At 43.9% G+C, this 13,838-nt stretch overlaps 1 protein-coding gene across 1 annotated transcript in view; it reads left to right on the forward strand.

Moving 5' to 3' along the window:
• Window positions 1-13,838, forward strand: part of rapgef6 (Rap guanine nucleotide exchange factor (GEF) 6) — a gene marked incomplete at its 5' end in the record, with an annotated part of 403,897 nt that overhangs the window by 80,799 nt on the left and 309,260 nt on the right. Inside the window, 2 exon segments of the mRNA XM_083643176.1 lie at window positions 7,746-7,816; window positions 11,121-11,177. Of these exon segments, the coding sequence (XP_083499302.1) occupies window positions 7,746-7,816; window positions 11,121-11,177 (128 nt within the window).

The following is a 13,838-nucleotide window of genomic DNA, read 5'->3' on the forward strand; positions in this document are numbered from 1 at the left end:
ATTGTTGGTCATCTTTCAAGACCCACAGTAAATTATCTATTAGCACCAAAGTGATTTGCAATACCTCAAAATGAAGATGTACGTCTCTGGGTTCACCAGGGAAAATAAGTGAGCTTTTAGCATGTTCTGTACTCTACTTATAGCCATTTATATACACCCTGTTTTCACCAAAAAGGTCTCTCTGAGAAGAGAAACAGCAGAAAAGGCCATTTTTGTAAAAGACACAATCTCAGGCAGAACTCGCTCTTAATTCTTTTATTTTGAACTGTATTGACATCAGACATGTAAATATTATTCGTTATGACACAAATGACAAAAAATATATATATATATATATATATATACATGAAGTGCTTTTTTTACATTCAACAATACAGTTTACTCAGTGTGAGTGAGTGTGCAGACAGACACACAGACACACACACAGACAGACAGACAGACAGACAGACAGACAGACAGACAGGCACACACACACACACACACACACACACACACATACACACACACACACACACACACTCCTTACCGCGAGATCATCCGGGTCCTGTCGCATTGGAGTCCAGTCTTCCTCGCCCTCGACAGGAAAGTGGCCGTGCTGCTTGGCTCTGTGTGAAAGCCATTTCTGTGGCGAGGCTGCTGTTCTCCTCCTGCTCACAAAGTTGTGACTCCGTCTCGTCTCTTTCGGGCTGGGACACAGGAACGGGGTCCAGGGACCAGGATCGATCATGTTGGTCACGGGTTTGACTACCGCGAACAACTGATCGATGTCCGCTGCCCTGCAGCAAGCCGACCAGCTCGTGCAGCGCGCCGAGGGGCGTTTCAATGGCGTTTCTCCTCTCTGCACAACTTCACAAGGAAGCGCGTTTCTCTGTTTTCTGTTTTTCCTCCTGCTCATTTCAAAACAACAGCTGCGGTATGTGTTTGATCGCGTGTTGTCGGCTTGTCTTTGAGGCTAGGGACCTGATAACATGTCACAGGCTGGGGAAGTCTTTGAACTACGCGCTGCACTAATAAAAACAAAAACACGTCAAACACGTCATTGGCCCTCTGGGCTATTCCTGATAACACGTCAAAGACGTCTTTGGCCATGAATGAGTTAATCCCTCTGCCAAACAGCCATACCATATTTTAAACAAGTAACATTAGCCTACCGCTCACACATTCAGTTGTTTGTGTTTCATTAGTCTCGCTGGCCAGCCCATGGCCAGCCTCCTCTCCCTTCCGTGAGTAGGGAGGGGACGCTGACAAGCGAGACTAGTGTTTCATTGGAAAGTCATAGCAACGTCATTGTAGAATGCATGCTAACGTTAGCTACCAAACTGTTTGGTAGCTAACGTTAGCGTGCAAAAACTAACGCTAACGAAACAGCACTGCAGCACTACTAGACAAACAAGCAGACTTACCAAATACGTAGACGCCAAGACAAGTTTCCAATACATGTCCGAATAAAATATAAAACTGTCTGACAGGGGAGAAAGAGCATGACTGACTTCTGCCTGACTTCCTCCGAAACACACGTCATTACCGTAAGTGACTGAATTCAGTCAACACAAAAACATACCGTAGGCCTAATGGGGGAGAAAAAACATTTATTCTAATAACCGCTCCCGGCTGTTAAGGGAAGACCGGCGCTTATGTGCAAAATTGAGTTTGACCCCCTGCGGTTATTGGAGACTCGGCTGCAATTGGGGAGAGGGCCCCTATTAGAAGTTTTACGGTAGTCACGTTATAAACAACTAACCAACGCTGGGGGTCCGTATGGAAACAGTGTTACTCGAAATGGTTAAAAGTTAAATCAATTTGGTCATTCAGTGGCGTTTTACTGCAATGTAAAGTAAGTAGCGTTAGCCGCTACCATTAGCCAAAGTAGCTGACTACCCATAATGCATTATGGCGATAAGAGAGACAGGGCAAATTCGGAAACTCCCCCGGCAGCCGCTAGGGGCAGCCGCTAGGGGCAGCCGCCCCCTCTCCTCGTACTTCCGTGTAGCATTAATCTATTCAACCAATCAAACGAAATCAAACAATATCCGGAAGTGAGCTTCATTTTGCTGTGTCAAAGTCAATGAGCTCCGTTGGTCCATTATATATATATGTCAATGGTACGGACCTTGCTTTTTTTCAGCACTTGCTATTTGTTGCAAGTCCCTATTGCTCTTTCTCTGTTCCCTATGTACTTGTATGTACTTGTATACGACCCCTGGGTTGAGTAATCTGTATCAATTATGTTTGGATATGCTTCACCCTGAGAGGTGCTGATTGCACCACCCACACCAGCCACCCATAGAGCCTATTAGCCTATGATTGGCAGTTTATATATATGGGTGGGTGTCAGTCACCAAACATTTCTGACCTGAAGAAGATCCAATAGGATCGAAACGTTGTCGTTTCTTGTGTCTCAATAAACTATACGGCATGGAGTAAGTGTGCAGGCTCTACCTTTTTTCAGCTAGCTTCGTTGTTAGCCACCACGTTGCTAATAACGTTAGCTGGAGAAGCTTGCCCAACCTCGCCCTCGCCGTCATTCGCTGCCGTCTTGGTCTTGCTCTGCTTTTTCTTTCCGCCTTTTTTAGCCATTTACAATGCCCACTATCTTAAATCAACTTATCCAAAATGTTCTTGCAACTTCGGGTTGCAGTGGGCTTTGTTTAACTCAAAGTGTCGGGAGCACAATTTCTATGCTGCCATCTCTTGTCTCGCTAGCCCGGAAGTCCTCCAATGCCATTTTCAAGCTTGTTAACGCGATATCTCAGGAATGCCTTGACAGAATTTCATCACATTTGCCTCAAACATTAACTTGGCCTCAAGGATGAACTGATTAGATTTTGGTGGTCAAAGTTCAAGGTCACTGTGACCTCACAAACGCCATTCCCAAGTTTGTTAACGCGACATCTCAAGAACGGCTTGATGGAATTTGAGATGAGATGAGATGAGAGAGATAAACTTTATTGTCCCCGGAGGGAAATTTGTCTTGGGCAAAAAGTGCTAGTACCAACATCGGTGTTACAGACACAGTAACAAAAACAAACACGGTCACAGTCACAGCATTGCACTTCACCACAGAAAGAGTGCCAGCTAGACACAAGATTGCACTATTCCGAAGATTGCACATGCCCTATTGCATAGTGTGTTTAAATCATCCAAACCAGTTAATAAGGGAAGAATAAAATAAGCAATAAAACCATAATACCATAAAAATCATACAAATAGAAATCTAATAAAAATCAAATCAATTAAAATTAAAAACAAAATTAAAATCAAAATCGGCAGCGGATTAGATAAAAGAATAAAAGAGTAAAAGAATAAACCAATAAAAATAGGATTAAGAGGTTAGAGAATAAGACCAAGGAAAGAGCAGTAAAAAACAAAACCAAACAAACCAGACTATAAATACCGCTTCTACCAGACTACCTACCTAACCTAACTGGAGTGCTACACCTGGGGGAAGAGCAGGATGTTTGTTCAACAGTGCAATTGAGGTGGGGAGAAAGGAGAGCTTATAGCGGTTGCTCCTGTGTTTGCTAGCTCTGAATCTTCTCCCGGATGGTAGCAACTCATATTCCGAAAATTTTCCGGGAATTTCTTCTGATTTGGCTCAAACATCGACTTGGACTCAAGAATTAACTAATGGTGGAGGCATAAATCCGCGGTGTGGTCGTTCTAGTTTTATGATGCCTGTGTACAATAACACAGACACACCCACACAACATACAATACAAGCTAGGGTGAGGGGGAGTTGTCTGGCATAATCTGAACCCCCGTGCTGGCTAGTCACCTCAAGGACTTGACATAGTGCACGCACACAGACACACACACACACACACACACACACACACACACACACACACACACACACACACACACACACACACACACACACACACACACACACACACACACACACACACACACACACACACACACACACACGTTCAGCAACATGACAGGAGTGCTTGCTCCAGCAGTTTGTTGTGCTCACTAACCCAGTTAACTGATTTGAAGTCAATACAGTTCCACTTTCACCCAGTCACCCAGGCTTTCCCATGGCTGCTCTCTCTCCGCCTCTCTCTGTCTCTCTGCCTCTCTCTCTGTCTCTCTGCCTCTCTCTGTCTCTCTCTCCCTCTCTCTCTGCCTCTCTCTGTCTCTCTCCCCCTCTCTCTGTCTCTCTCTGCCTATCTCTGTCTCTCTCTCTCCCTGTTCTCTGCCTATCTCTGTCTCTCTCTCTCTCTCTGCCTCGGGATCAGTAAATGGTCGTTACAACTTTTGCTGTAAGACTTCTGGGCAGGTCAAGCTCCCTTGTCCTCCTGCCTTGACTTTTGTTTTCTTCCCTAAACACTTTGAGAGGAAAATGTTTAACGTATCTGCTGCTCAGCAGCATGAGATTATAATAAAGTTGAGATTATTACCGTAGCATGTCCGTCCGTACTAGGGATGGGCATCGAATTTCGAATTTTCGAATAATCGTTGTTATTATCAAGGTCGACTTTTATTATTGAAATTCGAAATTCGAAATTCGAAAAAAAAAAAAAAAAAAAAAATTGAGTGAAATGTTGCATTGTCTCCCCTGATTCTAAGTATAGTCAAATCGCTTGGTTTGAGCAAGTAAAACAATTTTTATAAGCATTTTAAGCAAGGTTTATGGAAAAATGAATGGCGGATGAAATCCCATGAAGAGGGAGAGGGGGTGACTTTGGCACCCCTTTGGCACTCAGACCTGAGCCTACTAAATATTTAATGAACCACTCATGATTGTCAAAACTGTTTTTTATTTTCGAAAATGTCAATGTCATGTAACATGTTCTTTACTTCAGTGGTGCAATGCTTGTTTGAGCTAAAAATCCACAGCAGAAGCTTTTTATATTCATTAATAAAGCCGTAGACTTAGAATCAGGGGAGACAATGCAACATTTCACTCACAAAAAAAAAAAAAATTACATTTTTAATTTTTTTTACATTTTTATTTTTATTTTCGAATTTCGAATTAAATTCGAATTTGGCCAGCGAATTTCGAATAGAGTTTTTGCTAGAAATGCCCATCCCTAGTCCATACGGATGTTTGTTAACGCCATATCTGAGGAACGCCTTGACGGAATTTCATCAGATTCGCCTTAAACATTCACTTAGGCTCAAGGATGATCTGATTAGATTTTGGTGGTCAAAGGTCAAAGGTCAAGGTCACTGTGACCTCTCAAACGCCATTTTCAAGCTTGTTAACGCGATATCTGAGGAACGCCTGGACGGAATTTCATCAGATTCGCCTTAAACATTCACTTAGGCTCAAGGATGAACTGATTCCATTTTGGTTATCAAAGGTCAAAGGTCAAGGTCACAGTGACCTAACAAATGCCATTTTCAAGCTCGGTAACGCCATATCTCAGTAACACCTTGACTAGATTTCTTCACATTTGGCTCAAATATCCAATTCTGCAAAGAAACGCCTTGATGCAATTTCTTCCAATTTGGCTCCAACATCCACTTGGACTCAAGAATGAACTAATGGCGGAGGCATAAGTCCGCGTTGTGGTCGTTCTAGTTTTATACCTTTTTTTCCTCCTTTTTTTTGGTCCCCCAGGGAGTTTAAATCTAAAAGAACAACCAGAGCAAAGAGTGGAAATTAATTCTAGTGTGGAGGTTCACCACCAAACACATGTGTTGTTGTTGTAAATCACCTGTCTTAGTGTCCTAAGAACTAACTACTTGTCTCTTAAGGCAGCAGATAAAGGGGGCGCATGTGTATCAGAATACCTCCAAGTGGGTCATATTCCTATGCTTTCTTTTTTTAACCCATTGATACCTGATGCAGCATTTGTGTGTGTATCCCTTTAAGACTGCGAACAAAGCGTAAGCCTAGTGGTATAAAGAAGAGGGGAATCCAGGCCTTTAGCCTTGAAGAAATGAACCGGGATTACTGGGCAGGATACTTGACCTACATCTTCACTATAAACAAAAACAACAAACTGGTCTCATATCAGTTTATACCAAATCTGTCAAACTGGTGACATATTATTAATGTTTGGCCAAGTTTGATAAATCAGTGAGTCCTGATAGAACAAGCTGTAGCTGTTATTTTATTCACATACAGCAAAATTCAGCTTGATAGATCTCTAAGGGATTTGTCCTCCTTAAACCATCAAATGTCTTTCCACGCCTCGCTCTTTTTAATCAAGTCAATGTTTCACACTCTACTTCCACACGCCCTCCTCAGTACAACCACAGTGTTGTGCTGTGGGTCAGCCAGCCGCTCCACTGGAGCAGCTGGAGGGTAAGTGCTTTGTTCCAGGTCAACTCAACAGTACTTGTTGAAGGAGTAGACAACATTACTCGCTCAATTTCCCTTGCTCAGATCGGGCTGGGGACTCGAACCGGCAACCCACCAATCACAGAGATGCCTTTTAAACCTTTAAGATACTGCTGCTGCGTGGGTTTGTGAGGCCAATGCCAGTGTTAAAGTTACACTTCAGTCATGCACACTATCAGCTAAGAGGAAGCAGTGGTTATAGGTCCAGTCATTCACACTTAGTATCAGCAGAAGGTTCAGCTCTACTGTAATGAATTAGTGTTTTTTGTTTGTGTTTGTGTGTTTGTGTTTGTGTGATTGTTTGTGTGTGTGTGTGTGTGTGTGTGTGTGTGTGTGTGTTCTGTGTTAGGCTTGGGCTAAGTCTCTCGGTAGCCAGCCGTATATAAATATCTACATCTGAGGCACAACTCTTGATGTTTAAGAACTGCACTCTGAGATCAAAACAAAATGCGTGACACACGTATAAATTGACTAACCATGGACCTCCTTATTTGCGTGATGCAACTCGTGGGTCAGTACATTTTTGAACGATGAGAGAGACGGACTTCCGTACAGCCCAGCCAATCAGATTTTACCGCAGGAATTCCTACGGCAAAACCAGGAAATGCTAACTTGTGATTCAGACCCTCTGTCGCTGGAAGCGTGCTGACATAAGGGTCTGACCACGTGAGACTAGGCTTGGGCCAATTTTCCATATTGAACTTCACAATATTTGCCAACTATCACATTATTACTATTTACTATTATTATTATTATTATTATTTGTACATTTTCTCCCGGCGATTACGGTATATCGTGTATCATGATATTTGGCCACAATATTACAATTTTGGATATCGCCAAAGCCTAGTGTGCGTGCGTGTGCATGCGTGTTGTGTGTGTGTGTATACCCAGTCAGCCATGCAGCCCACCTGTTAAGGGTAGCTGCTCTGTGGGCTCAATAGCCCTTCTGTTTGTCTGATCCTCCATATGCTTACAGCATGAAGCACTCCACACTGTCTGCCTCTTCATGTTTTCACAGCTGGCCTTGATACACTACTATTTTAAGCTTGTGTGTGTGTGTGTGTGTGTGTGTGTGTGTGTGTGTGTGTGTGTGTGTGTGTGTGTGTGCATGCATGCGTGCGTGCGTGTACACATGATATGTGGCATGCCTGCCAGTGTCTTGGAGGGTGGCAATTTGATAGGCAACGTTTAGCATAGTCCAAGTTGCTTGTGTCAGAGTGCTGTGCTGGGTGTGATTTACATCATGGTGCTGAGACACACATCACACCCTCTGATCTGAGGCCTGTGCTGCCCGCAACATGCAGGTGCTCTGTGACCTTCCTCTGATCTGAGGCCTGTGCTGCCCGCAACGTGCAGGTGCTCTGTGACCTTCTGGAATCCGCCTTGTAATTAGTAGAGATATTATAGTTCATCATGTTGTTTTCATTTCTCTTCTCTCCTGCAGGACCTCCACACCATCTACTGCCATCTCTACCACATGGATGTCCTCTCTCACCTCAGGGAACATCAGCTAAGGTCAGCCTTCTTCAGTTCAGTTTCAAAGAGAGCAGGGTCGTTCCACTGCAATTGAATTTTGCATCAGTATTTTGGAAAAGTAATTTTACCCCCCGAAAAAGTTTCAAACATTGTTTTTTTTCATGTTGATTTTTCTTTTTCTTTTATTTTCAATTTGATCAATATATGAACAAAACATACAAACAAGCTCAGACACAGTAAAGGAAAAAAAAAGAAAAGCATACATATATTATCAACAGTTATTACAATGTGCTACCGTCCATATAGGGTTTGTGCTTGCCATATGGCTTATGTGCTTGTAAGACACGTTGTGCATGGGCTCCCACGTGAGGCGTCCAATAGGAACCAGCCGGGCAAGTCACCCACCACCCCTAAGCTCGTGGAGGTAGACTAGAAACAGCTCCCAAATAGTTAGAAACTTTTTAAGTGAGTTAGTTCTCAGGGATCTGAGCCTCTCCATCCTTATAACCGAGATCATGTCCGTCAGCCACAGTTGGAGAAGGCGAAGAAGGGGACTTCCATTCTTTCAGAATCAATTTTCTGGCAATTTTTTGTCCCCAATGTCAGAGTCACTGTTGTCCCCACAGCTGTGGGGAAGCTCAAAGAGGTCTCCGTGCAGCCGAAGATGGCGAGTTCTGCCTCCGGTTGAAGGGTTATTTTGTAGGCCTTAGAGTACCAGTCAAATATTTTGGCCCATTAATGTTGATTTTTGAGTTGTGGATTTGACATAATCAGGTTGTCAATTCACTTTCAAATTGCTTATCGCTTCTGGCTCTTATTGCATTGCTAGAGTATGTGGCACACAGTTTGCATTTGGGTACTCTAAGCAGGTTTAAACGAATGCTGAGAATGATTTGAAGATCACCTCGGTGGGATTCTCCCCTTGCTCCATCTTTCCCGTTAGGTTCGATCTAAGTTGCCTTTGATACAGCTGACGGAGCCAAGCATGCAGGTAGCACCAAACTGCCAAGTGTAGCTAATGCTAGCCAGCTTCTCCACGTTAAGCAGCTAAAGTCGGCCGACTTTGTTCTTGTCGTTTTAACGTACAGTAAGTCTTATCGTACACTGCAGTAACTAATAAGATGTTTTAACGTAAGTCTTATCGTACACTGCAGTAACTAATAAGATGTTTTAACGTAAGTCTTATCGTACACTGCAGTAACTAATAAGATGTTTTAACGTAAGTCTTATCGTACACTGCAGTAACTAATAAGTCTTATCGTACACTGCAGTAACTAATAAGACGTTTGTTAAAACAAAAAGTACAAAGTCGACCAAAGTTGGCTGCTTAACGTGGAGAAGCTGGATAGCATTAGCTAGCTACATTATGTTGTGTAATCTTTATGCCTCTAAGATCACATAATGATGAGACGGAGAGCAGATTATCAGTAACGTGCTTTACTCTTTACTTTATGTCTGACCAGGAAGTTACATGTCCGTCCCAACCGGTCCGTGCGGCAACATCAACCTATGACACGTTAGCTTTGGCCACAGCTGTTTCTGTTGTACATGACTGACAACAGCGTTAGCCAATCAGCACCCATGATTGGATTTTCAACCAGAGAAAAGGCGTTTGCTCATGGCGATTCCAGACCGATTCACAAGGCGTGGCTTCGAAGGTCTGGTGCTAGGCTAAGAGAAGTGCAGTGCCGTTTGTTAGGAGTGACAATGTCATGTCAACCACCTGCCGGAAACGGCCCCTAAAACGCAACGTTTTATTCACCTTAGGCAGAAGAGACCATCTGGCTTGAGAGACTAACAGGAAGTGTAAATACAATCGGAACTTCCGATTGTATTTACACTTCCTGTGACTCATAAACCTAGTGTGACTCATAATGTGAGTCAAACTAGGTTTGACCAGGTGAGTCAGACTAGTTTGAGCAGGTAAAACAGCCAGCGTTTTGAACAGGAAGTCGTGATACAATGGGTCAAGTGGGCGGGGCTGCATAAGGTGAATAAGGAGGCCAATATTGACATCTGGTAAACCAACACAGAACAAAATGAACCAACGGTAACTGTAGTCCATGTGACTTGTGTTTACAAACTCTTTCACTTCTAATTGGGCTGTGCTTCTAAATTAACCAAATACCAAAATGTGAAGTCAAGTTTTCCACGATGGTTCAGACCAGAGAAAAGGGAGTAGTGGTGTGATCTCACCCAGAGATTGAACCAGTGACAGACTGCAGTGTTTCCCCTAGAAAATATGACTGTAACTCCTGTAGCTCTCACAATCCATCGCACAGCCAACATCTCTGGAAGGCACGAGCCCTCCCACTTCACCAGACACCATCAGTACAGTCCAGTGTTTCCCCTACCATTCTACACTTCACCAGACACCATCAGTACAGTCCAGTGTTTCCCCTACCATTCTACACTTCACTAGACACCATCAGTACAGTCCAGTGTTTCCCCTACCATTCTACACTTCACTAGACACCATCAGTACAGTCCAGTGTTTCCCCTACCATTCTACACTTCACTAGACACCATCAGTACAGTCCAGTGTTTCCCCTACCATTCTACACTTCACCAGACACCATCAGTACAGTCCAGTGTTTCCCCTACCATTCTACACTTCACTAGACACCATCAGTACAGTCCAGTGTTTCCCCTACCATTCTACACTTCACTAGACACCATCAGTACAGTCCAGTGTTTCCCCTACCATTCTACACTTCACTAGACACCATCAGTACAGTCCAGTGTTTCCCCTACCATTCTACACTTCACCAGACACCATCAGTACAGTCCAGTGTTTCCCCTACCATTCTACACTTCACTAGACACCATCAGTACAGTCCAGTGTTTCCCCTACCATTCTACAGGCCTGGCTGGGCCCTACCATTCTACAGGCCTGGCTGGGCCCTACCATTCTACAGGCCTGGCTGCTACCATTCTACAGGCCTGGCTGGGCCCTACCATTCTACAGGCCTGGCTGGGCCCTACCATTCTACAGGCCTGGCTGGGCCCTACCATTCTACAGGCCTGGCTGGGCCCTACCATTCTACAGGCCTGGCTGCTACCATTCTACAGGCCTGGCTGGGCCCTACCATTCTACAGGCCTGGCTGGGCCCTACCATTCTACAGGCCTGGCTGGGCCCTACCATTCTACAGGCCTGGCTGGGCCCAATGGATTGTGAGAGCTACAGGAGTTAGTCATATTTTTTATCTTTAGCTCTGACACTCGCACAATAATTCTCTCTCTCTCTCTCTCTCTCTCTCTCTCTCTCTCTCTCTCTCTCTCTCTCTCTCTCTCTCTCTCTCTCTCTCTCTCTTTGTCTCTTTGTCTCTTTGTCTCTCTCAGGTCGATGTGTACCTCGGCCAGGTACGAGAGACTTGAGGCTAACCACATCCTGTTCTAGTAAGTACAAGCTCGCACAGCTACAGTATAGAGGTGGGATGTTTTATTCAAACGTCTCCTGCAGAGAGCTTGTTTTGTTGGCATCAGCTGTTTTATATTCCCAGTATTTACCAAGGGAACGTTCACTAAGCCATGAATACTCTGTATCTGTACTTTGGTTGAGCATACGGGAGGTATTGCAGGGGATGTGCTCAGGGATGCGTTGTTCAGGTGGGAATCACCAGATGCCCCACGATACGATATGATCTCGAATCGATATTTAAGTCACGATATGATAGTATTGCGATATATTGAGTATTGCGATATTGCGATATATGTAAGGGTTAATGCACGACGAGGTGTTCATTATCAGAATCAGGTTGCTTCCGCGAAGTCCATTGATTTCTGATAATGGGCACCTCGAAGTGCATTAACCCGCTTATACCATGGTCACTTGCCAAAGAAACAAAACAAGAATATGAGTTGATAACGGGCGAGACAAAATAGTCCCCTCGGCTGCTCAAGATTAGGCTATCATTAGATAAAATGGCCGCTTAGTGCCTGCACCTGGCAGAATTTCTAGACCATAAGCCAGTGATATAATGTATATTGATTGTTTATTAACTGGCCCCTGGCCTTCTATCATTTCACGAAAGTGGCCCCCGGGCAAAGCAAGTTGAGTATCCCTGCTATAAGCTAACTAATAATTTGGCCAGTTGTATGTAACATACCAAATAAATCAAACAGCAATGTCTAAGAATGTATCTGGCCCTTAAACTCGCATTCCAGGTAATTACGTTAACATCTGCAGGTCTTGTAAGATGTAAAAGGCGCGTGCCACGCTCACTCGCTTGGAGTAGACTGAAAACCATCTGAAGCTTTCTATGTTGGAGTCCAGGTATGTTTTGTATAAGGACGTCTCTCAGTCTGTTGCTATTAACTGCCCATTTTGTTGTTTTCTTTTTGTTGATCTCGTCTTTTTCCTCTTCGACTTGATTTGTGTCAGTGATAGAGGTAGCGTGCGCTCCTGGCTCCGGCTTTCTGCAAAGTTGTAAACAGAGCTGGTTTGACAGTTGACAACTGAGAGCCCGGCTTCTGTCAGCAGACAACATCAGCAGATCTCCGAAAACTACAGATTTCTAAATAGCTGTTATTTTAATAAACTGAGCACCCAGGGGTAATCTAAATAGATACTTTGACCGACTCCATTTTTTTCTAAACTTATAAAAGTGCCATATTAACCCTTAACGGTGGTATAGAGCTCAAACGGCTCTGTCGTGATCCTGGTGCATTGATATGAACGATGAACAGACCTGACTGGACTACTTAGCTAGGTGTACATTATCACTGTACATTATCACAAATTAATGGACACCCTGCAGCCAATCAGAATTGAGTATTCACCCAGACCATGGTATAATGTGATTTATTACCTTTTTTCAAGTGCAAATGATGTCTGTCCCCAAAGGAAAAAAAACTTGTCTACAGCTGTTTTATCTAATTAAAGTTTCCAGTCTGTTCATCTCACTTCAATCATTTTTATTGCAGCAAAATGGGATTGTCAAGCAGACAGACTGACCAACACTGTCATAAGAAACTGTCATAAATGTTGCATGCACTTTTGTATAATAAAATATCACAAATCTTGGCATTCGATACGATACAATATATTGCCCACAAAATATTGCGATACTATGCTGTATCGATTCCCCCCCCCCCCCCCCCCACCCCTACTGCGTTGTCTGTCAAAGCGGCAGTAGAACTCATTCAAGCGGCTGGCTACATGAGGGTCGTCAGTCAATGGAGTGTTTGGCAGACGGTTTGTAGTCCGTGATCTCGTTTGGCAGACGGTTTGTAGTCCGTGATCTCGTTTGGCAGACGGTTTGTAGTCCGTGATCTCGTTTGGCAGACGGTTTGTGGTCCGTGATCTCGTTTGGCAGACGGTTTGTAGTCCGTGATCTCGTTTGGCAGATGGTTTGTAGTCCGTGATCTCTCTCAAACCCTCCCAAACAGAGGCTGATTCTTTGTCCGACACCTGCTGATGGAGTCAGTTACACTCTAGGCTAGTAGGCAGACCACCCACCCCCAAACCGTGGAGGCGTTTGGTTATTTTCCAAATTTATGCCACGACCACCCACCATCCAATAACTCATATGAATTAAACACCTTTTAATATCCGAAAGAACCACATGAGGAGGACCAGCAATAAAGGGATTCTTCAGTACACCACATAGCCTTTTATATAACAGTTAAGAACTATTATTTTTCCATGAGTGCCCAGTACAGAAAATGAAAAAGACTACCAGTTTCAGAAATATACAATGAAGGCAACAAGGACAAGAGCTGTGGAAAGTGTGTGTGAAAACATGCTGCTGCCTGAACATATTGTACACCATCATACAACATCAGCACATTGATCTAGAGCTGATGGAGGCCACTGACTTTAGTCTCTGCAGATCCACTGACAGCCTGCCTGCCTGCCTTTCTGCCTCTCTGTCTATCAGGATGGATGGTTGTAGGCTTGGGCGGTATTACCGTATACCGGGGTATTTAGAAATACCCTAAGGTATGATTTTCAATACCGTCAAAACCGCTCTCTATCTTTTTTGCTCAGCCAAAAGTAATCCCAAGTGTCCTTGCCTCTGCTGGGCTTAGCCTCAATTATTCTGATTCATTTATCGC

The sequence above is a fragment of the Poromitra crassiceps genome (assembly GCF_964638095.1).
Source record: "Poromitra crassiceps genome assembly, chromosome: 1".
NCBI classification, from domain to species: Eukaryota; Metazoa; Chordata; class Actinopteri; order Beryciformes; family Melamphaidae; genus Poromitra; species Poromitra crassiceps.